This window comes from Amphibalanus amphitrite, unplaced genomic scaffold (genome assembly GCF_019059575.1).
Source record: "Amphibalanus amphitrite isolate SeventyFive unplaced genomic scaffold, NRLGWU_Aamphi_draft 000255F_arrow, whole genome shotgun sequence".
In the NCBI taxonomy this organism is placed as follows: domain Eukaryota; kingdom Metazoa; phylum Arthropoda; class Thecostraca; order Balanomorpha; family Balanidae; genus Amphibalanus; species Amphibalanus amphitrite.
The window spans coordinates 694745-719233 of NW_024881750.1; the positions used below are offsets into that span (position 1 = coordinate 694745).

At 49.4% G+C, this 24489-nt stretch overlaps 3 protein-coding genes and 2 long non-coding RNA genes across 5 annotated transcripts; all 5 read left to right on the plus strand.

The window, feature by feature from the left end:
- The first annotated feature begins 321 nt into the window (after positions 1 to 321).
- LOC122386565 lies at positions 322 to 6679 on the plus strand. Its single transcript, XR_006257401.1, has 3 exons — positions 322 to 429; positions 6132 to 6204; positions 6547 to 6679. It is a non-coding gene; the product is annotated as an uncharacterized LOC122386565 (long non-coding RNA).
- Positions 6680 to 7190: 511 nt separating this feature from the next.
- On the plus strand, positions 7191 to 17562 carry LOC122386562. Its single transcript, XM_043375852.1, has 15 exons — positions 7191 to 7380; positions 9507 to 9560; positions 10170 to 10319; positions 11171 to 11239; positions 11497 to 11628; positions 13846 to 14082; positions 14355 to 14496; positions 14743 to 14991; positions 15260 to 15411; positions 15833 to 15953; positions 16243 to 16379; positions 16680 to 16803; positions 17030 to 17178; positions 17413 to 17435; positions 17482 to 17562. Exons 1-15 carry the CDS (start codon positions 7191 to 7193, stop codon positions 17560 to 17562), a joined length of 2010 nt encoding a protein of 669 aa, XP_043231787.1.
- Positions 17563 to 17565: 3 nt separating this feature from the next.
- On the plus strand, positions 17566 to 18371 carry LOC122386547. The gene is made up of 3 exons (XR_006257399.1): positions 17566 to 17620; positions 17787 to 17902; positions 18284 to 18371. It is a non-coding gene; the product is annotated as an uncharacterized LOC122386547 (long non-coding RNA).
- Positions 18372 to 18478: 107 nt separating this feature from the next.
- LOC122386563 lies at positions 18479 to 19593 on the plus strand. Its single transcript, XM_043375853.1, has 3 exons — positions 18479 to 18737; positions 19105 to 19215; positions 19424 to 19593. Exons 1-3 carry the CDS (start codon positions 18479 to 18481, stop codon positions 19591 to 19593), a joined length of 540 nt encoding a protein of 179 aa, XP_043231788.1.
- A 225-nt stretch (positions 19594 to 19818) lies between these two features.
- On the plus strand, positions 19819 to 23935 carry LOC122386548. The gene is made up of 7 exons (XM_043375834.1): positions 19819 to 19891; positions 20055 to 20159; positions 20610 to 20751; positions 20993 to 21147; positions 22597 to 22707; positions 23068 to 23172; positions 23592 to 23935. The coding sequence occupies exons 1-7, from the start codon at positions 19870 to 19872 to the stop codon at positions 23933 to 23935; spliced, it is 984 nt and encodes a 327-aa protein (XP_043231769.1). The 5' UTR covers positions 19819 to 19869.
- The last annotated feature ends 554 nt before the right edge of the window (positions 23936 to 24489 follow it).

Consider the following 24489-nt stretch of genomic DNA (forward strand, 5'->3'; position numbering starts at 1 on the left):
CATAAAGGGGAGTGGCCGTTTACAGGTCAATGCTCGATATTATATATAATATACAGAGGCAGGTGGGGTGGACTCCTCGTGACCCCCGCTGCGCCCCGGCTTGTGACGCTCCGTCCCAGGCGCGCCCGTGACGGCCTGTGACGCTCCGTCCCAGGCGCGCCCGTGACGGCCTGTGATGCTCCGTGTGAGTGACGGCCGCCGCGTGACGTGGTGTCGCGGCCGTCACCCGTCAGCGGTAGGTCCGGGGGCGGTGACGCGCGTGACGGCTCTCCCACGCGGCACGGCCCGGCGGCCGGAGCTCGGTGACCAGTGGCGCCGGCCGTTCGGCTGCAGCGCGTGCCGCGTCAGTGTCCGTCTGTGCCCGTCTGAGGCTGCCGCTGATACCTACAGCACGTCCATCCGCCGACCTGCCCACTGCACTGGTCACAGGTGAGTACCGAGTGATCACTGAGTTGACGGGCAGAGCGCCATGGCCCATGGACCTAAAATTTGGCGGTCACCTATGTCCCATTAATTGTTTGGATCTTGGAACTTGGAGAATGTGGTCAGATCCAATTAATAAAATTGCATTGTGAATGCTGGCTAAAATCGATAGCACACAAACACATAAATTTTGAACGAAGAGTTATCTAAAATTAAAAAGAAATGATGAAACACTTTTCAATCGTGAATGGACCTGACAAAGTCACTTGAGTAATCAAAAATTCGAACGGATTTACCGTCTTCCCATAAAGTAATATTTAGAAGAAATGCGATAAAACAGATGCCTCAGTCTATTAAACATCCCGAGCCCGTCGGGTCCAAGGCCTGTCAGTCAATGGTCCGGGTCACTCGTTCCAGCTAAGTAGTGCTCGTTGTGCGAGCCAGACGGTTCATCGTCCCAGCCCGACAGGCGGTGTCGGTTTAGTTAGTTGGTGGCTCGCTTTCTCGACGGGCTTAGTGACTATAAAATCACTATATTACTATGTTATACATACATCACTATATTTTTTATAGCTCGATTCTCGATCTGAAAATTTTTCATTGTGCAAAATACTCACTGTCCTAATGCGCATGTCTCTGTTGTTACGTAGTAACGGACTAAATAATATTTCCCGTTACCTACATTTTATACAGCCAGAGCGGATAAACAAGTAATGAAAGTCATAATTTCTCGGCACGGAGGAACGGGTTACGAGGTAACAATTTTGCTGAACGATGCCCACTTACATGAGTCGCTATGCTCATTGCTCACCATGTCTTCATCACCGAGATTTGAACGAATAACTATACTTTTCAAATCATCTCATTTTGATGCCGCTACAGTGCAGGTCCGCAATCCAAACGCCTGCGCTGGTAGGCTACCCGCATGGCAGACGTGTACAGCGGCACAGTATGTGCGCGCCGCCGATAGACGATGCTTGGTGGCCGGCGGCCGGCGGGTGTCGGGCGGTGCCCGTCAGCGAAGAGGTTTCCAGCACGGCGACTATAGATATTTTCCAGCATAAGTCGGAATTTCACATATGAAATTTGGCTGCCACCTCGTTATAATAAAGGCACTTCAAAATCCAGACTGTGCCAAAATATGTATTCTCAAACTCAAAGTCTCAAACACATGTAGAAGAGACCGGGGCAAAGCGGCCACCCGGGCAAAGTGGCCAACCCGCGTTTTATCCCTTCACAACTGACGTCAGCTTCACCTTATGGTTGTCAAGTTTAGTTCTCTTCGCGTTCGTTCAAATGAGTCACACCAGGGTTTCCGGCCCGTCGCCATTGATCCGTGCCAGACGGAAATGCATTTCTTCTTGGGTTATTCTTATTATCCCAATATTCTCACGCTTTTTGAGTGTCATTTTGTACATACAAGCTTGGAAGTTAAACTAAGCGTTCTCATTATTGCATTGAGCACTGGCGGCGGAACACCTTCAATTAACCCTCGCCGGCACAGGCCATTTTGCGTCCCTCGACGGCACAAGGGGGGGGGGGTTGGTACGACCCCCCCTCGCGTTTGGCCCCTGATCGAGCTAGAGCTTCGCGGAAAAACGAGCGTGTTGCCCGTCACGAGAGGAAGCCGATGATACCCAATTTTAAGGTCCTAGGTCATCGGGTGACCTTCCAGGTCAGGTCAATGACCCGAAAACCGGGAAAATCGGGACCTGTTAGAAAGTCGTAAAGTGTGGCTGCTATGTGGTTTTCCGGGGTGCTGATCACGAATATCGTGTTAGTTTTGATCAGAGATGATGTCTTTAAGCATTTAGACCAGGTCGGGTCAGGTCAGGTCAGGTCAACCGGTAGGGGTTGTGACGGGTATTCGTAATACGTGTCAGCCGCCTCTGACAGCTGCGTAACATGTTACGAAGGCACCAAAACTACTTCGTAAATGTTCAAATGGTTGCTAAATTCGAATTCAGCTCCAAAAACTAGCCTAGAAACATGTAAAACTCGAAAAAGTGAACCGAGGTCACCCGAGGTCACCAAAGATCAATGACCTGACCTGACCTTCAGGTGACCTTGAAACCCACCCTAATGTATGGGAGCAACATCAAATCACATGTTTGAACGTTTGAAACCACGAAAAGCTTGCAAACGCGCGGCTAATGCGAGCCGACATACGCCGATTCGCGATTCCGGCCAAACATGGTCTCGGAAAAGAGGTCACAGGTCAAAGGTCATTTGGGTCAGGGTCATGAAATTTTCAAGGTAGGTGTAAAATGGATCAATGCGAGGGTACTGAAAGTTTCGTCGCGATCGGCCGCTTTTTACGCGAGTTATTCGCGAAAAACCTTAGGGGGGTTGCATCAACCCCCCTCCCCCTGGGCCGGCGAGGGTTTAAGGGGGGCACTGGCGACTTTTGGTCCCATTCTTTTCATGCAACGTCCATAAGACTAATGTTAAAATGCGTAAATCAAAGGGGGACACGCCGACACGGTGCCCCGGTGCCCTCCCCGTTCCGCCGCCTATATGGCATTAAGTGACTATCGTACATACATATTCTATGCCAATTTTAATGCGATTTGCCACATGAATAACAGCTGAAATATTTTTCTCTTGGACGGTACGCGCGGGGCCAATTGGACGGGGCAGAGTGGCCAGCTCAAAATTTTATAAGCTGTTTCCACTTGGACAACAAACGTTATCAATATGAAATTATATCGTAATGCACTTATCTCGGTTATCTTGGCGACTTCTCGGTTACATCGGCTCCAAAAAATGCATTTAAGTATTTTCCATGAATGTCCTTTTAATGTTTACCTATATGGGTGGGAAGATGGCAAAATAAACATTCATCCTCGCTTAAAACCTTGTCTCCATCAAACACTACAGTCGTACAACCTAGAAGGTTTCATCTTGATTTCCGTGTGAAGGATATCCTGGTACTGAAGAAGCAACCAAGTTGCGACATTTTGGGACCATGCAGAAGTTCACTTTTGACGTCAGAGGTAAATGACCTGACCTAGAAATATGGCTGGGATCACAAAGCAACTTTCAGCCAGGGGCTCCGCCACAGGGGGGTACGCGGGGGTCCGGACCCCCTCAATAATTTACCTGGGGGGTACAGTACCCCCCAATATTCCCAATAACTATAAGCTTGTTTTCGCATAAGAATGACTAAATCATTCACAGAATGTGTTGAATAATTTAGAATGTGTTGACAGTCGCAAAGCTAAGGAATTTAAGATCTGGAAATGTAGGGATCCCTTAAAATGTTGTGACACACGAAGTGCTCAACTCTCGCCGACCTATATGTGCGGCAGTGCCATTATTCTACCATTTTGTTATTAAAATGAATGCGTTTAAGATTGCTATAGGATTAGCTAAGCATGCCAGAATTCGGCTATAATTTCGTGAGAGAGGTCCAGCTTGCAGGACACCTCCTAGACACAATACCCGCCCTAAATGAGCTTCAAATCGATCTGAGAATCCTTTTTGCATGTGAGGTCAACCGATAGTGTTGGGAGAAGGGGGTTAAGCCGGTCTTTCGAGCACCGTACTAGTCTAAGCAGCCTCACACCGTTCTGAGGTAATCTGCAATATAATATGCACAGGACTCTGAATGCAGGTCGGTAGAGATACATCTACAAGTCACAACTCTTACAGGATCCCCTGCATAACCTGACCTTTGATTCAATTGCAGCATTTTGATATCCATTTTCAGGTCAAGCTAGGCCACACTCTGATCACAGAGACTGAATGTCAGTCTCTCTAAGGACTCCATACTGCTATATGTATGAGGGCAGGGCGGCTTTCAAATCCCTTCAACGACTCCTAAAGCCCTGTGCTTTCCTTTAACTAAGGCCTTGGAGGACCGGCACTGGCCTAAGAGCCTACATAGATATCTGAGCGCCAATGAAGGTCCCTGAATTCCCAAGCCCATGCCAGTCACTGAGAGCCTAATGCGCTGTCTGATGGCTAACACCGCCCTTGGAGCGTGCAACAGCGGCCTCCATTACTTAAGAACGTTGATTTGAGAGGCCGCCACGTCGGTGTCGATGGGCTCCGCTTCTCGGTTTTCGATTCCTTGTGCAAATTGAACCTTGGTTTTTCGGTTTAAAGCAGAATTATCCCGATAAAATTATTAAATTTTCTTTGAGCTCTAGAAAAAGCGGCAATTTTTCATCATCTTCGGGAGCTGCAAGGGGGAGGGGAGGGTGAATTCGCCCAAAATACCCACCCTGGATCCGCCAGCAAGGTTTTGTGTTTTGGGTCGGACCCCCCCAATCCCAAAACCGTGGCGGAGCCCCTGCTTTCAGCTCTGTCAACCTTCAGTTTTCTATTGTCTGCACAGTGCACACTCCGTGCGATCGGATAAAGTCGTCGGAAAAAGTACCCCCTCCCTCCCTGCACCATATAGGCCGGCGAGGGCTAAGACATTAATGGATTTCCCGCTTCAGAAAATATGACAGCTGACAAGTGTCAGTGTCAGTTTGTTTGTTTTGTTGGATTAGGCCCTTTCAGTCCAATAAGACCATTTCAGAGCTGGAAGGATGATAGGAATAATGGGGAGACATTGGTCTGGGCAGGCACCCATAGCGACTCAACGGGCAGAGCCCGTCCCAAAGGACGGACCGAACAGCCCCCAATATGTACTCGCTGCACCCGGCTACGGGTGTGCTCCCTCGGGAGCAGCGTTGCCGCTCCAAGGGAGCAGCCCGCATGAGATAAAGGTGCCTGTCCAGCCCGGACCGGAGGTTGCGGCGTGGAGGAGAAGGATTTAAATGTCCTGAGGATGGAAACGACGGACGGGTATGTCATGTCAGTGTAAGTCTGTGTAGCGCTACATTATCAAGCGTACTCAATATTTGTCGCCCGCAACACGGCCAACCAAGCTCCCCCACCGAGCCCATATCGGTCTGACCACTGTGGCCGCTCTCATCAGCCCCGATTGAATAGAATGTGACCCAGTTACATGTCACGCTCATACGTGTGTCCGCCATAATCACAGGTCACACCCGTGTGTCGCTGCCGCAGGCGCGGTCTGACTCCCCGAGTCACAGGGTCCACGCACCGTTTCAGTCTAGCACGCACCGCACCGGGACGGCTACGTGAGGAATTTGGGAGGGTATTCAGCACAGATATAGAGCGAGGTGCCTATCGAGCTTAATTTGGAAGCAATGGTACGTGTGTGTAGCGGGGGGGGGGGGAAGAGTGACAGGCGACTGGTGACAGGAGGGAGGGGTGCAGACTAGTCGGTGACGCACTGAATGTCACGTGGCGTGCACCATCCGAGGGCACCACTCACACGCGCAGTGACAGACAGCGGGGTGAACGACGGACGAGCGCTCAGTGCTCTCATCGGCGTGACAAAAGGGAGACTGGAGCGAAAGCCAATGAGTTTTGCTGACATCTGAAGTGTCTTCCGTCTAGCGTCTGAAGCGAGTGCCTGACGTCTGAAGTGAGTTCTGACGTCCCAAACGAGTGTCTGACGTCTGAAGTGAATGTCTGATGTCTTAGATTGTCTGACGCCTGAAATGAGTGACGTTTGAAGTGAGTGTCTGACGACTGAACTGTGTATCGGTTCAGTGAGTGCCTGACGTCTGAAGTGCCTGACGTCTGAAGAGGGCGTCTGAGTGTTCAGTGAGTGTTCACTGTCTGAGTGTTCACTGAGAGTTCAAGTGAGTGTCTGACTGACACCCGCCGCCCTAATTTGACAGGAGATCGGCTGTGTCCGGAGCCGGACAGGCGGAGCCATGGCTGCCGGCGGTCGGCTGTGGATGCTCTGCTGCTGTGAGTTACGCCATTGTGGGCAGACGTGGTGGAGCCGTGCCGTGACAATCGGAGCGCGGGATAAAGTGATGGCAAGATAAATATTAGGCCTGGAACTGAAATTGTTCGATTCTTTTAGTGACGAACTACGAGTAAGTTAGGTATGAGCGAGACTTAGGGCTCTTATAGGAACGCATGAATGCCTGCGTAGAGCTGGGCGTTACACGGTTGTGCAAAGTTGATTGTTTTTAAAATGGTCAAGCTTATTGTGTCACGACTATATTCGCATATTTGTGGGAATGTCACCACCTATAAATTTCAAACGTAACATTCGTCGTGTCCATTATTACACACTCTCTTCAGGCCTTCTGCTGGCGACGCATTTGACCGACGCCGGCAAAGGACGGAAGAAGGGTAACGGGGTGAAGGGCTTCCTGTCGGAGCTGCAGACGGTGCTGGACAGTCGGAAGACCAATATGGCTAGGATGGAGGGATGTGAGTACAACCGGCGGCGACCGCTGCCTCCTGGGCTGGGCGACCGGCGCCGATCCCTGGGTTGTGTGACCGGCTGCCCGGCTCCGACCACTGAGCTGTGACAAAACGGCACCGATCCTTAACCCCCCCCCCTCCCGACCCTTGGGCTGTAGGTGTGATCAGCTTTGAGCAGAGCAGCCCCGACCCGAGAGTTGGCGGAGGTGTGATCATTGATCTTCGATCAGAGCTGCATGTGCGATCACATCCATTTTTGTAGCGATCGTCACATGCAGAAAAGACACCTTAAAAGATAAGCAATGAAAGAAAACGTCCAGCCTGCAATTCAATAGATATGAATGATGTTTGGGATTTGAGCGGCCGTCTCCCTAGACTACCTGCGACTGATTGGGCTCCCTTGTCCCCCCCCCCTCTACCTAACAGGCGGAGTGGACAAGGTGGGTGCCGAATGTGAGCGCGCCACCGCCGACGACGACGGGCCCGTGCGGCCCGACGAGAAACGCATCCGGGCCGCCATGATCCCCAAGAGCGAGCGCGAGGCCGTGTCGAGCAGCGGTCGGATCGTCAACTCCGATGCTGAGGAGGAGCCGGGCGAACGGCAGATATTCCTGCCGCCGGGGGCGACCGCAGCCAGCGGCCAGTCGAAGGCCACCACGAGGATGTTGTACAGTAGTGCGGCCCAAGGTATCGGCGGAAGCACGTCAGGTGAGCTGTCTCGGAAATAGAAGTCGTTAGATACTGGGGTAGCGAGTGGATTTGACTAATCAAGAGCTGCTAATAAATTAAAACCATAGGAGGGGCATTCCACGATAGATCGACAAAAAAATTACACCCTTATATTTTATTTTTTGCTTAAAATTGGTCTATTGGGTTGTGATGGGCGGGGAACCCAGCTGTGGCAAGGATTTTTTTCTTCGAACAACGGTTTCCGAGATATAGCCTCGGGCGGTTCCTGGAGGTCACGCTGCAACCCTATGTTTGGTGGCTTATAACTCAGAAACTATTGGTTTTCTATGGTAAAAACTTTATATGGTTCAACTTGCAATCAACCAACAAACGTTTTGGCTATCTCGGATTTTCGATTTTTTAAAAATTTTGATCACGTGGCATCTTGACCTTTTTTCGAAGAGTGACCTTTATATTTTCCCAACTGAAAGTCGCAATTTTGTCTGATGACGGTTACAGCCTTATCAATTGTCATTCATATGCGATAATAAAAAAGTGGCTTCCGGCCTGCGTTGACCTCAGGTCAGGTCATTTTTATGACCTTCCCATTATTACGAGCGGGAGCGACAGCGAGATCTCGAGAACAAAGCAAGATAACGACAAGCGGTAAACGGCACAGGGTACACATGGATAAGGTCTACAATTTTTACTCGGGTCATTTTCAGGTCAGGTCAAAGATGACGTCACAGGGGTAAAAAGAAAGTCTAAATGGCGGCACTACATATAAATGAAGTTTTTTTCTCGAATAACTTTCAAAGTATCCCAGCTAGGAACAAACTAATAGCACCAACGTGATCCTCTCGTCGATCCGCATCGAAACATGTGTATGTTGACCTCGAAAGGTCAAGGTCAAAAGTTTACCTTAGGTCACGTGACCTTAAGGTCATCATATATATCATTCGATGGGCCTTGACGAGCTGAACACAATGAGCTTATCCGCGCGGCTGTATCTCAAACCTGTAAGGAGTTATTAGCAAAAACATTTGGTGACCTTTAATGACGTCACATGACCCAAGAGCAACGTCACAGTTGACCAAGAGCAAAAAAGGTCTCAAGGTAGTCAAAGTTAGTCGTATATGAAGTCACTCATGGTATATTAGGCAATTCCGACGCGTTTTAGTGTAAAAATAAGGGAGCTGATTTTTCCCCAATTGACTTATAATGGGGTGGTCAAGAAATTGACCTGACCTGAGGTCATCGGTATTGAAATTCAAAACGAACTGGCGCTAGGCGAAAGCAAACGCATTGGTGCCTATTCTACGTCTCTTTCTTTATTAGATCAAAAGGTACAGCCAAAAACGGAAAATTATTGTGTGTTCAACGCGTGACCTCGGATGACCTTTCAGCGGGTCACTGATACAAAGCTGCACCAGTGCCATCAATAATAGCCTAACTCAACATGATTCAAAAGTATTTGAACCGGTCAGATGCGTTTCGGTGGTAGTCGATATTTCTGCCATTGACTTAAAGGACAGGTCATAAAAATGACCTGATCTCAGGCCAATGCAGGCCGAAAGCCACTTTTTTATTGCCGCATATGAATGACAATTGATAAGGCTTTAATCGTCATCAGACATAATTGCGGCTTTCAGTTGGGAAAATATCAAGGTCACTCTTCGAAAAAAGGTCAAGATGTCACGTGATCAAAATTTTCAAAAATCGAAAATCCGAGATAGCCAAAACGCTTGTTGGTTGATTGCGAGTTGAACCATATACAGTTTTAACCAAAGAAAACCAATAGTTTCTGAGTTATAAGCCGCCAAACATAGGGTTGCAGCGTGACCTCCAGGAATTGCCTGAGGCTATATCTCGGAAACCGTTGTTCGAAGAAAAAATCCTTGGCACAGCTATCTTCCCCGCCCATCACAACCCATTAGACCAATTTTAAGCAAAAAAATAAAATATGAGGGTGTACGGCTTTGGTCGATCTATCGTGGAATGCCCCAGGAGGTATCTGGTTTCATCAATGACACCTAAGGTCAGAGCGTAAGTATATCGTTAATTGTATATTTTACACTCGCGCTTAGAGCTGTATGAGCTCAATTTATGTTATGCATTTGCACGATAACAATCGTGTCTTAACGCCCTCATTGTTTCAATTTCAGGTGCATCTCTGGCAAGAGACGCCGGAGGCGTTTCAGTTGCCAAGGCGAAGAAAGGTAATGCAATGCAGCATGTAGCTAATTAGTCTCCCAGAGAAAACAGTTTTTACGAGTCTCAGAAGACAGCGCACAGATTAGCGCCTTCTTACCTACTTGCGTGCACAAAATCAGACACTTTCATCAGCGACATGAGCAATTGCAAAACTAGAGCAGCATCGTTTTAATCGTTTAAATCCACACGTATACCGCTCCTCGTAAATTTGATACGCATTAGCCGTTTTCATGACGGGCTATCCGGCGAGTGCATCTAATTTGACCAAATCTGCACCTCTTTCTTCTGCAATCTCTTTCACAGCAAATATCTGTATTTTATGAATTTATTTCAGTGTTTTAATCGATAATATTCTCTGATAATATGACAAAGCAGGCATATAAGCAAATAGTGCAACCCTAGCTGATAGCTACTAAGAGACATACTGAACCTGATTTGACCAAATCTGCACCTAATCTGCACCAGATGTGCACCAAATGTGTACCAGATGGCCGTCGTGAAAAAGGCTGATAGCATGTAAAATGAAACGTACACACTACATAGTACATATACATAATGCATTCCAGTTATCTTGACCGGCCTCCATTTTCCCTTTTCGACGTCTGATTTCGCAGGTCCGTGTCGCACCCGTAACGGAATGTTTCCGCACAAGAACCCGACACGCTACTACCACTGTACCGGCGGACGGTACGTGGTGAAGAAGTGCGCCAAAGGGCTGGCATTTGACGCCAAACTGCAGTACTGCACACCGGCAAAGTCGCCAGGTCAGAGCTCCCGGTCGCGGAGGGGACGGGTTAGGACTGTAAAGTGCGCGGGCGGCAGATTAAGGTTGTGCAGATGACAGGCTAGAGTTGTATAGTTCACAGATTCAGGCTCGCCGTGTGCATACGACGTGGTAGTGATGACAGGGTAGATACTCGTATGTGCCGTTGACAGGTCAAAGTCGTGAAGTATAGACTGTTAGTTGACAGATAAATTACCCATACGTATATAAGCACTGACAGTCATGCTTGCTGACGCCGCCGAGCTTGCGAGCCTTTACGCGCGAGGTCACTTCCTGTATAAAGCTGCCGTTTACTATTTTGCGTCCAATGTTGATAGTTGATTTATGTCCGTCCCTTCGTTTTCTTTCGTAAGAACAGAACTTATCGCGGACATGCAGGATTGACATGGCAGGTCACATTTTTCACTTTTTGCTGATCAGCACAAGTCGTTTACCTTACAGTTGGTATGGTCAATCTTGTACTCGTTAGCGCTTGATGCAGTTTCTCATGCGTATAAGCCGGCATATACTTTTACTTATATAGACGTATACTTTTACTCCTATTTGGCGGTTTCTTAGCAGATAAATTTTTGGTGCGGACCACATAGCCGAAAAGTAGAAATATGCGACAGTGCGAGCAACAGAAACACAAAATGTTATCAGCTTGTATGAAATTGTTCGTATAATTTGTGTATGTAATATGTAGGTATATTGGACTACGTCCATCAATGGGTATTGGGTGCCCATGCCCGTGGATGTTAGAAAAATAAATAAATAGGTAAATAAATAAAGAAATAAAGAAATAAAAAATAAATAATTAAATAACAAACATCGCATGATCATAACCGACAGGGCTGACCGGACGGAGCGCGGCCGGCGCCATCCAGAAAGGCGTGGTGACGCTCGCTGCCAAAGGACAGGGTACGTCACGCTCAACGAAAGCGTCTCTTATGAAAAAAATTTGCATCACCAGGACTGCGTGCACGTCTTATCTTACAGGAGATCCTTGAGCTTATCCTAGCAACGGTCAAGTGTCCGACCAATGATTCGTGTTCCTAGGTTGAAAATATACAATTCAATCCCTAGAGGAAAGGCTACCAAATTATATGAGACTCTGACCGTAATGATAGTTATCTTCCGTGTGACGCATGACGAGATGAGTCTGCCTGAACTGACAGGAGCTGTTGCGGACGCGGTAAGCAGCGGGCCTGGCGACTTGCTCCTGCAGGCCCGGAACAACATGAACAAGCTCCAGCCATCCAGACGATACATCGAGAGCACCGTGCAGCGGGCCATGAAAGATAGAAAACGTGAGTTTTTTTTGTAAGCGGTGAAATGATGTCAATTGTAAATTGTAGCACCAGTATAACGCCTTTTGGGGCGACTAACGGAGCGAGCGAAAGGGTGGGCCTTGCACGTGCGAACTTGCGAGGGGGTACCTCCAACTGACTTGTGCACGACACCCTACTAACCGGCCTCTAGCGATGTGCCAAATTTGAACACAATCGGCCCAGCCGTTCTCGAGATCTGGAAGCGGCACCCTGCACGTGCGCACGCGCAAAATGGGTCCCAACTGACTTTTGCATGGCACCCTACTAACCGGTCCCTAACCATGTGCCAAATTTGAGCGCCATCGCGGTCCAACCGTTCTCGAGATCTGGAATCGACCCCTGCACGTGCGCACGTGCAGCAGCACCCCAATTCTGGCACATGGATATGCATTGCCTAGTGGGTGCCTACCTACATGCCAACTTTCAGCGCAATCGGCCAAGTAGTTACCGAGATATTGCAACAATTACAAAAGTGACACCTCTTCGTTTTGTACGTGGCACGTGCATAAGGGGTCACCCACATGCATCGGGAATAGTCCAATACTTGGTAGAAGGAATGAAGCTATCCTACAAAAATTACCGCGTGTAAATCGGTCAAGTGGTTGCTGAGATATAAGCGTCGCAGAATCGTGACCACGGCCGACCGGCCGGCCGGCCGCTTCCGTTAATCTAAGGAAAGACTACGCTCGCTTCGCTCGCTCCGTAATAACTGTTATCACTTTTGTCCTCCCAGTTCACAGCCAAGCAAGAATGTTGTAAAGGACATCCGCAACACTAGGATATAACGATGGGCTATGTTTTTCGTTAATACCGAACCCTTTTAAGTCCGGGCCGTGTATTAACCCTCGCGGGCCCGGGGGGGGGGCGTTTTTCGCCCCCCCCCCTGGCGAATATTTGCGATAGCTCCCGAACGCTTAGGGATAGGAAAGCGAAAGTTTCAGTACCTTTTCTCCCATCAATTTGACATCTTCTGAAGTAAAAAATTTGGACCTAGCCCCCTTGATGACGTCACAAGGTCCATTTTTCTAGACCCCTGCACAGCAAACTTCGGCGTCACAGACGCAAACTTCAAATAGCTGCTAAAAATAGAGTTTTAGAGATAAAGACAAATTACGAGCACGGTTGTGTAGCGTTTGACCTAGAGAAAAATAGAAAAATAGTTTTGGTGACCTGAGGTCAGAGGTCAGGTCCACGACCCCGAAATGTGGTTTTTGTTTTTCGCAAATAACTTCGACAAAAATGGTCCTAGAGCTACGGCAATGGTACCATCGCATTCGCCTTGTCAAGCCGCGTCGAATGATATATATTTTGTTCGGAAAAGGTCAAGTTTTATGTTGACCTCATGTGACCTCGAATGACCTCTGGTTGACCTTGACACATGAAAGGTCGTTTATAATGGATTTGTACCCGCTGATCACGAATCTGGCATCTATTTTCCTCTAAGCCTTCATTTAGAGCTTCCGGATGGCAAAATTGTCTTATTTATTATTACTAACTTGAATTAGTGAAATAGCCTCTAGCAGGGATACTCTTCAATGACCTTGACCTTTGAGCAGCCTTGTATCGTAAGAGGAACCACAAATAGGGAACTGATAAGCCTCAAAACATTTCAAAACATCTTGAAAGTTAGCACGCAAGATGTGCGAAAAAGTGCCAAGTTTGAGGTCAATTTTGAGCGTGACCTTGACCTTGACCTTTAATTTTGAGCACATTTTCGGAATCCTCAGATTCTCTTCTTTCGTTTTTGACACCCAATTTTGCCGGTTTGATGCCGCCTGCCGTCCTCTAGAAGGCTTACTTTGAGATCACTACACATGTGCCGGTTTTTGCCTTTGACCTTGACCTCTGACCTTGAAAATTGACCTGAGGTCAAAATTTTTAGGTGCTTTAGAATCGTCTCGTAAGGACCTTTCGTTTGGTATCGCTTTTGTTTCCGTAGCTCCCTTATTTACGGAGTTAGACAGGGGGGGGGGCGAAAAACGCCCCCCCCCCGGGCTGCGGTGGTTGGGATTACCCCCCGGGCCCGGCCGGGTTAAGCACGGCCCGAATTATGAAACGGATCAGCCTTATATCACTTATTGAGACTTGTTCGGTATCAGCGGCAAGTACATGAGCTAGTCAATACAATGTTACCATGGATCATTGCGGTATCATCACATTCTGCGGCGTTATCTATCCGTGTCGCGGTCCCGGCAGGCGGCTGTTTCTGCTCTGTGACCCCCACCCGGCGGCCGTGGGAGGCGCGGTACGCCACGGTCGACCAGTGCTGGCTGGAGGCACTGCGGCGAGGCGTACGCTACCTGCTGGTCGGCACCGACGGCTGCCAGTTCTGGAGCAGCGTGGCGCCACTCACCATCGGCTCGTGCACCGACGCCGCCTACCACATCATCGACGTCACCTTCTTCCAGAAGGACCTGGCGCGCCTCCAGCCAGGTGAGAATGTGCCACTGGGGCGAGCGGAGGACGGGGCGTCAGCGGCACATCGGCGGCGCCCCGTCCCAAACAGGAGATCGGCGGCGCCTTCATTTGCCGTTTTGCGTGGCTAGATCGGCGAATGATAGATGATGGGCAGTAGGTATCTTTATGACAGTTGCTATAATATTCTTCTTTCGCCGGTTAAGTGTGTTAGAGAATGTGCAGAACCGATGTATAACAATCGTTATACGCGGTATGAGAGGTGCGCGGTCGCCCTGTTCTGTGGGCAGACATGCAGTTCTGGGTGTCAGCCCGCTCCCCGTCCGACGTCATCTGGGGCACCGTGTCCAACATCGCCTACAAGCCACTGGACATCAGAGGCTGCGGCGAGCTCTGCTACAAGTTCGGCCAAGACTTCGCCAGGGTCGACTAGTAAGCAGCCCACCATCGCTCCTTCAGTCAACAGTTTAGTTGAAAATTATGCAAAAGAAAAAAGGCTCCGTATCTACCATATTGTGCTTGTATCCTGTGCCCTGGTACGACCTGCACCCCGCGTCCCTCTTTGACTTATGACCTACACCCTATCCTGCGCGTAATAAACTTCACGATACTGTAACCTCTGACCTGTATACCTTACTGCTGTGATCTGTGACCCGAACCCTGCGTCCCTTCCCGCAGTCGCGGCTGCCGGTGCGGTATGGCCGGCCGGCAGACGGTGACCATCCCGCAGGAGGACCTGGCCTACCTGCGCCGCCGCCAGGCCGCGCTGGACCCCGGCTTCACGGTGCAGCTGCAGCCAGCCGGCCTGGCCGACTGGGAGTGCACGGCCGCGCCGGCCCACTTTGTGCGTGTCACGGCCGCCGAGAGTCTACAGGAGGCGCTCATCGCCTGCCGCGAGCGGCGCTTCAAGTTCCTCACGCCGGGAAAGTCAGTACTGAACACATACACGAAATGACGAGGAAACGGGATAACCTGTTGCTAAAATTGTTCACATTACACCGACGGTGATCAAGGCAAATGAAATGAAATGCAAATGACTCATAATTTCGTTCATTATTTACAAGCGAAGACGGAAGAATTTTGCGGCAACATGTCCAGCTGTGTGCTCTGTACATACTCAGCCACCTCTAAGCGAGCGCCATGCAACGAACACGTACCGTTCGCTCACCAAATCGCACTTCTTTCCTGTCACCAGGGACGGCTTCTACTGCGGCAACAGCACGGCCAACCTGGAGCGTTTCTCGCGCACCCAGTGCCAGATGAACGTTACCACCACGCGCGCCTACTCTGTGCTCAGCATCCAGGCCGTCGAGCGGCAGATCGTGATGGTCGAAAACACCGTATACGGTCAGTGCTGCCTTCATATGTGTCAGGGATGGTAGTGGGTGGACTCCGGGTCACTTGTGTCACGTCTGTATGACCCACATGCCCTCTGTGCGAATGGGTTACCTCCCTATGACCTGTGTTACCCTTGTATGACCTGTGACCTGCGTATGACCTGTGCGACTTCTGTATGACTTTTTCTACCTTGAACGACCTCCATGTGATCTCTGTGACCTCTGTGTGACGTGGTTGATGTCCATGTATCCTGTGTGACTGTCGTTTGATCTCTGTGTGACCTTTGTGACCTCCATTTGACCCGTATGACCGTCGTGTCACCTGTGTGACCATCATGTAACCTTTGTTTAACCTATACACCCTCCGTGTGACCTGTGTGAGCTCTGTGTGACCCCTGTGACCTCCGTGTGACCCTTGTCTCCGCCGCCAGACTACGTGTTCTGGTGGGTGTCGAGCCGGTCGCCCGGTGTTTTCTGGACCTCGCTGCTCGGCATCACCCAGCTGGAACAGTGTGTGCTCAACTGTGACCGGCGTTTTGTCGCCGTTGGACCGTGAGTGACGCCGTCGGATCGTGAGTATCAAATATTGGATGGTTTACGCAGGACAGTGTACTCTGTGAGATCCGCAGCACCTTGGCTTCTGTGGCAGCCCACAGATAAAATCCGGGGAGTTGCGATGTCACTGGAAAAGGAAGTCAGAGTCTTGATATGACGTGTCCGTCTTCCGAGAAAGTGATATCGGTGCACGCACGAATAAATTGAATTTTCTCTCTCTCTCTCTCTCTCTCTCTCTCTCTCTCTCTCTCTCTCTCTCTCTCTCTCTCTCTTCTACACTCCGCAGTGAGGGCTGCTTCTGTGGCAGCCTGCGAGAGGGCGTCACCAACGTGCACGTCAACGAGTGGGTGGTCAAAAGCGCCAACGCCCCGCACAACCCCTCGCAGGGCTACTTGATGCTCGACAAACGCGGCTTCGTCAACGGTGAGCACCAGCTAGCTACAATGAACCTATCGTTACTGATGCGTGCTGTCTGGGCCTGTCGGTGTGCCTCATCGCACGGATCGCCGACATTTTTTAAAATTACTTTTGTAAGTGAAGTAGAGTAGTTTCTATAGACGACCTGGGTCAACATAAACCACTGGCAGTGCTCTGAGGATGTGGTTGCATTTTGCCATCTACTCGGTACTAAGCCCGTGTCTGTCAGCCACTTTCGAGGTTTGACACTTAGGTACTGCACTCTGCTTGGTGCCATTTATAGTATCTAACCCGTCTCTCCACCAGTTCCTGAGGGCTGGCACTGCACCAGTGAGCCCAAACATTGGAAGATCTATTCCAGGATGGTTTTCTTCGACCAGTGTATGAAGCTTTGCAAGGACGACAAAAAAGAGTATGCAGCCTTTGGAAGGTGAGAGTCGGCCGTATTTCGTGTTCGAGCATTGGCTCTGCTCAGCCTCGATTGGGCTTATCAATCCGCTCTTTGGATGTCTTTAAGCTACATACATATATAATGGTCTGACGGCTTGCAGTTTGGGAGTGTGACGGTCGCTGAGACGCAAAATGACCTCAGCAGACCCTGAAACCCCAATACTGGGCGATGAGTATGACAGCCCTGGTGACGCGCCCTTCCCCAGACTGGGCTGTCTGTGCGGGAGCAGTCAGGACGGCCGACTGCGGCGGCTGCCGATGGCCCGCTGTCAGGACGCTGGTGACGACTCGAAGGCCTACTCCCTCCTGTCGGTTGACGTCTGGACGAGGAACGTCGCCACCGTCACCGCCCAACGTGAGTTAGTGTGGCCGAGTTGGACGGAAGTGTGTGAATAAACAGTGGCTGGTGAAGGATGAACGTCGGGACTCTAACTGTAGGTCTGACTGTGGTAATCTAGCGGAGCCCGACAACCCGCGATCGTTTTTATCGCTTTGGTGGTATATGGAATTATGAAGTTATGCCTTTATTTTTTGTAAGAATGGTGGAGTGAAAATAGTGAGGACCTCCCGCTGTATCTGGCCTCGACAGCGGAACACCAGCGCGTCTGCTGGGTGGGACTGCGACCTGGCAATGACCTCCCCTGTCCACTCTCCGCAGCGGAACACCAGCGCGTCTGCTGGGTGGGACAGCGGCCCGGCGGCGTCCAGTGGGAGGTGCAGCCCGGCGCCAACGTGCTAGAGCAGTGCGTCAACACATGCAACGACCAGAGGGGCGTCAGCCTCATCATACTCGGAGTGTGAGTCACACGGTTCGCAGGGGCCAAGACACATGGCTGTCAAATTACGCATGCTTATTATAAGAATAAGGGTGTTAGTTGGTGAGGCATCATCCTATTTAACTTATTCCATAAATAAACTGGCTTAAGAGTTATGACCAATCGTTCTCTGTTCGATGATCACCAGGAATGGTTGTGAGTGCGGCTTCGGATCGCCAAATGTCAAGACAGATAAGCTCTGCAATCCGCTGGTGAAAAACGCTCGCGTTTTCTTACTCGTCCACAGAAAGCAAGCCTCCAAAGGTATTGCTTCAGTCCAAAGGTTTTGTCCAAAGGTTATTGTCCAAAGGTTTTGTTTCGCCGTATTGTTTCAGGAACCATTTGGCAATATCTATTGATAAGTTTCTGGTAAACTTAGATGTTTACTCTCATAATTCAGGATTCAAGCCTTATGTTTTCTAATATCCACCACACATTGTTTGGTAAATTATTGAAAAGGATGGTGCGGTACCCATCATGAAATGCACATACTTATTTTCCATTCACGCACTGTGAGTGAAAGTGCTTCAAAAAAGTACTACGCCGTTGCCACTTCTATGGATTCCTAGACTTGTGATTTCAGACAACAGTGGACGTAATTGTGCAGCCCCCGATGTCTAATAAAACAGAAAACCATTCCGGCAGGTTACGTTCCGCCAAAGTTTGAGTGGATCGTGAAGGCAAACCTCACCAAGACGGACCACGATCTGAACGTCAGCGTCCAGCCGTGGATTAAACGTGAGTTGGGGTCACGACCACAATCCACGAGCGTCCCACTGTAGCCTAAACGTGCCTGCAGAGAATGTCAGAGTAAGCACTGATTACGGACTGGCAGAGCTGATGTGTGTTTTCTCCCCTGTTCACTGGATTCCAAATCGTCCACTGACCTCCATCTCCATCGCAGTGACTGTCAAGAACACGAACCAGACTCGGTCGCGGACGATCCGCGGCGGGTTCTTTGTGCAGACGCAGTCGGCCGACCAGGCGCGCACCAACGGCTCCAACTTCTCATCGGTGGTGGACGGGCGCAACTTCTCCGTCACGGACGTGCAGGACGTCACCGTCATCACCCAGAACTCCAGCAACCTCACCAGAGACGGTCAGTGTTGAGGGATTCGAACGTCACGCACTCCGCCGTCTAACTCCTCTTTTAATTTCTCTAGAACATAAAAAGCTAGCTGAAAGAAAACTTACCGCAACCTGTCCTGTCACTCTTCGGTCACTACCTATCAGTCATTTTTATTGTATCTAAATGCCTCAAGTTGGCGAAAAATTGGAAAAAGGATATGTTGCAACGTGCCTCCCGCAAATCGTCAACATATAAAGCTGTTAGCACAAATCAAATATATTCAAAAACACACGTAAAAACACACATAGTATGAGTGTTTTTGAATATATTTAATTTGTACTAATTGGTTTATTATTTACATCATTACCCATATAAAGCTGTGTTCGCTTCGTTTCAGGTTCGGTCCAAGGTGGACAGATAGGAACTGCAGACCTCACCTCTCAAAAACTAGTACAGAAAGAACGTAGCGAACAGGATCTGAAGACCAGCGAGCAACACAACATCAAAGGTGGGTAATGTAGACAGTAGACACGTTTGCACTTAGCATCTGTCTTCGCTATCGTAACGCAACTAACGTTTAACTATAATAGTCGGATTGTCTTTTCAACATCACTTTTTATGCAGACCTTTTACCAGTCTTACCATGAATCGTCTGTTTTGTATTACATACCGGTTACGCCATTCAATAAACATGCTGACTAATGCTCTCGCGGCAGCTGGACGGAACGAGATCTCTGTCAACTCTGTGAAGGACAGCAACCTGACGATGGACGAGGAGCTGCGAGATCAGCTCACTGTCGACGGCTACAAGAAACAATACGGTAACGTGCAGACGCCGGCTGTGCTTTTTATTTCGGTCACACGTATTCCTGGTTGTTTTTATTGAGGTGGAAATAAATTCACAGGCTTGCATTGACAGCTCGCTTGTTACAGACCAGCCTTTCAGAATGGATGACACGTAATTGACAGTACAACGTTCCATTATCGGTTCCAACGTATCGGTTCCCTCATATCCATCTATCACTCTCGGGACCCGTAAATACCGAGGGGGCTGTGTGTGCTGCCTGTTCCAGTCAAGGGCCACCGTACCACGCAGACCGCGTCCAGCTTCACCAACGATGTAGACGAAAACGCTATTCGCTCCACGCGAGTCACGTCGGACATGCTGAAGAAGGATCTGCTAGGTGAGACAGCAACCCGCAGACCAGTCACGTCACCTGCTGATAAATTCGAATTGTTAAATAATGTTGCTTAGAAAAACATTTTAACCTTCAAGAGCGCTGCTGTTTTCGCTATTAACACTGCTTGTGTGTCGCTTGATCAATCAACTGGCGCCACCTCTTCCAGTGAACCAAACATTCGGAGACTCGATGTCAATGGATGTGCGCATGAATCGACAGAACAATAAGATAAACAAGGCCACCGAGCGAAACGAGGGAAGATCCGTCATATGTAAGTCATATGCAATTTCCGATGCAGCATCCCCTTAGATGCTTTGCTTTTGTAAGGTATTGATTACATGTATTTAGTTGATGGTTCCCATTATTTTATTTGTAGTGTCGTATTTACACTAGCTTCGAGTTCAGTGATTTTGTGTTCGAATTGTCACAAGTCCTGCTCGGGCGCCTAGGACGTAATCCGTCCGCCCGCCGGCCTGCGGCTCGGCTGGATACTGTGACGCCGCGCACTCGGGCGCGGCGGCACAGCCTAACCCTCAGGCGGCAGTCGCCAGCTCCGCCGAGCCGAGGCTGAGCCTGCCAACCAAACACAACGAAGCGATCCCGCGGTACATACACGAACGTCCATAAATATTACTTCTGGGTTGTCGCGGCCCGCGGGGTTTACACAACGACGCCCCCGTCCAGCCGTCAACACTCTAACGCCCCGCGTGTCGTGCCCCAGTGGAGATTCACGTGGAGGGCCAGTGCTATGACGGGCCGGCTAACTGGACCGGGTGGACGCGAGACTCGGCCGCACGGGGATCGCCCTTCACCTGCCTATGCTCCTGTCTGCTGGACAAAAAACTCTTCTACGCAATATATGAGTAAGTGGGGACGACGGGGAATGGGAAAACGCGATGCAAAACCGCTCCGAGGGATACTATCTATCCGTTAACCGATTCCGATACATTGTATATCCAACTCGACCCGTTGATCGGTTCACATCCCGGCACATTTTGGAAACGATTTGACCAACAGTTATGCCATGCCAGCGCAGTCCCCTATATCAGCGGCAGCCAGAAGCTGGCCACGAAGAGCGTTTTAATCCTCTCGCTTTTTCTCCAGCGGCGGCAACTGTTTCTGCTCGTCCGAGGGCGGTCAGTTCGGTAACGACATGGGCGTCATCACGACGAACGGCGAGTGTCCCGACGGGGGACGGAGCGTCTATGACGGCATGCAGCACACACAGCAGCTGGGCCGCTTCTGCCGCGGCCGACAGCGTGAGTGACGCTTCCCGCTCCGTCTGTGTGTCTGTTGATTTCTGTTATCGCCTCTCTTTCCTGATTGAACTCGAGCTAGATTTTATTTCAAATGATTTTTTGCAGCCTTCATCAATGTACTCAGCATTGTATTTGTATAGTGCATAAAATGTGACGTTAATCGATTTCAGATATGGAGGTCGAGCTTGGAGTAGGGGAAGCCGGGGGAAGCCCGGGCGCGGGGGAAGCCCGGCCACCCCGTTTCCGGCTAAATTATTCACAATAAAATGCTCAACTGTTTGTCCTTTCAGCGTGGCAGCAAGGTAACGCCAGCAAAAAAGTTAAGGCTGACAAAAATTGCATATTGTTAAAGTTGTAGCGCAAAAATGATATTTTAAGGGTTTTTAGCTAAAAAGTGAGATATGTTGCACTGTTAATGTTATATCATACAGTACTAATATTTATACGAATGTTATGTAAGGACCGTTTAAGTGTTTGTAGTGAGGGGTGACGAGGCAGGCTGGCTTAGGTATGACATTTTTTCGAATATCGCTGTTCTAAAATAAAAATTAGCACATTGGGGTAACCCCGGGCGAGTGGCTAAGCTTACCCCCAACCGAGAGCAATGCCACTAAACCACTGTTTTCCATGAGATGATAGGTACTGAGCAGGTTTGGTTTACACCTAGATCAAAGATGAATTTCGAAAATAAACATGTTATCATAGACAAAGCCAGTCATGTCACTTAAGGTCAACTAGGGTCAAACTACGTTTTTGCAGATAACGCGACAGACAATGAAGCTAGAGCTTCAAAAATGGTGTCGTTGTGTTCTTCTTCATCAGCCGAGTCGAATGATATGCAATATGATGCATTAAGGTAAAAAGAAAAATAAATTTTAAGGAATTTTGAAATACACATTTTTTGTCAATTTTGCATCACGATTTTCATCGACCTGTACTGTATATGTAGTAGACGCTAGCTAAAATACCAGTAGTGACATAAACTCTAAGATGTCCAGAGCTAATCAGTACCTTAATAGTTCACTTTCCGTTAATATTTGGAAAACACATAATGGTTTCATCAACTCGTAAAGCGCTGGGGAGGTGGCCGGCGTTACCCCTATGCCGGGCTTACCCCAGAAAAATCAATACTTTTTTAAAACTCGATTTTCTCAACCTTATACTTATTCCACGAAACCGAATTTTTGGGAAAACACGGCCAATGAACTAAGCTAGCTAGCAGGATATCAACATTTTATACAGCACGTATGGTATGTAATAAAAATGAAAAAGAGCTTACTATGCCGGGCTTCCCCCGGCTTCCCCTATTTTATGGGTAATGGCGAATTACTGCAGTCTTGTGCTGCTGAGCTTAGTTTCCGATGGCTAATATAAAAACAAGCTATTAGTCTTTCATAACGACAGCACCCACACCTAATTCTACCATTTCAAACGTATTTTATTCTTCAGATACGAGCATCCAACAGTTCTTACAAAAGGCCCAAAATCAAGGAAACAAGGTTGTGCAGTTTAAGAACAGTGAACTGATGGAGGCCAAGATCAACTCCAGCAGCATTCGAGGTAAATGCGTGTGCCTTATTGTGAGTAATTTAATTTTTAATTTCCGTCTGGCGGCCCTCGTAGCTTATCAATTTTATTTGGGCCGCTAAAAGATGTGCAAGAGCGAATGAATACAATAGGTCATAAGGGATGTTTAACTCAACATAATTGGCGCTGAGCATTGTGCAATGTGCAGGTTTACAACTGTTGACATTCGTCAACCAGCTGCAATGAACCATCGACGCTAGTTATGTCAGTGCCCAGTATGGCCGGCTAAGTGCCTGGATGTGTAACTGTATCTGCAGTGTCCAGCTGTGCGCCCGATGCGGCTCTCCTTGACATGGGCGCCTGACACCCATCTCCACCCGTCCTTCCGCACAGGGACCCACCTGAACAGCACCGACACAGCGGCGGCCAAAACGGTGCTCCGATGGCACGGCAAGGAGGGCGTCACCCGCGACAGGTGGAAGTCGCGCTTCGTCAAAGGTAGGATGGCCCACAGCGCGAACCCGGCGCCCCACGCGAAAGTTGGATAGGCCGATCACCACGCGACTCTGATCCACGAGGGTGGAATAGATGTTGGTGAGGCTGAGCCTCGCATCAGTTCACGACCCCGACCTCCCATAAGTAACTATTTGGCAGTGGTCAGAATATCTGAGACACCATGAAACGCCAAACCTTCTTTTAAATTGCGCGTCACTAACAAAAAGGGCAAGATGCATTGTTCCTTCGTTGCTCATCGGACGGATAAAGAAACATCCCCGCAGCGTATTTGATGATTTACCAACATTTGATCTCAACCATACCCCATATCATTATAGCCGAGACGAGAACCGTCCGTCACCCAGCCATCTACCCGGCCACCTTAGAAGTGTTGGTGACCGGTTTCCCCGACCGTCCGACAGGTCCACTGCGTAACCTGTACGGCCTGCGGCTGCACGTGCACCGCCGCCAGGACTACACGGAGCGCATGAACCTAACCACGCGCGAGCACGTGCGCACCACGCACTCGCAGCGGGGCGTGCCGTTCGCCAGCGGCGACGCGTACACGCTGCGGGCCAGCAGCAGCTCCACGGCCAGCGAGCAGGGCGGTCGGCTGCGGCTGCTGTCGGGCAGCGGCGGCACCACGGACAGCGGCGGGCCGGCCTCGCTGCTCGGCACGGCTACAGAGACGGTCACTGAACCGCTGGTGAAGGCCACAGACGCCGTGACGAACACGGCCACGTCCCTGCTGCGCTCCGCCGGCTGAGCGCGCGGGCGCGCGCCGAGACGGCCCGCAGCTGCACACGAGGACGGGGTGTGTCGCTTATGTCGGCGGAATCCAGTGATAATCCGAAAATGTTCGTCCGACGCAGCGTTTAAAAAGATCAGTGGCTGTACTGAAAAAGTTTTGATTGTGACAGTTTATGAACGGTGTTTTATATAAACCTTTTGCTGAACTTCGTTCATGCGACGCGTTCAACAGCGATTAAAAACAAACAGCTGCCTACTGTATTGTATGGGGCTTTATTGCGATTTTTCATTAATCAGTGCCTTCCTCTATTAAGTCGGAAAATATTATATTAATAAACTTACATCGATAGTAGGCAGTAGCCGTAGCAATAGAAATTCGACTCGAAATAAATCCATGGATCCAAGCAGCCGTGAACATGAGGAACCACACGGGGGATAGTCTACTGCACATCAGTGTGGCCAAATTGGTGATGTTGCGGGGAAAGTCACCCCCAATGAAAAGTATAATGACATCCTCAGAAATTTTAAAATTACATCATCACGACGTTTTTGTCGTGAAAGCATACCTAC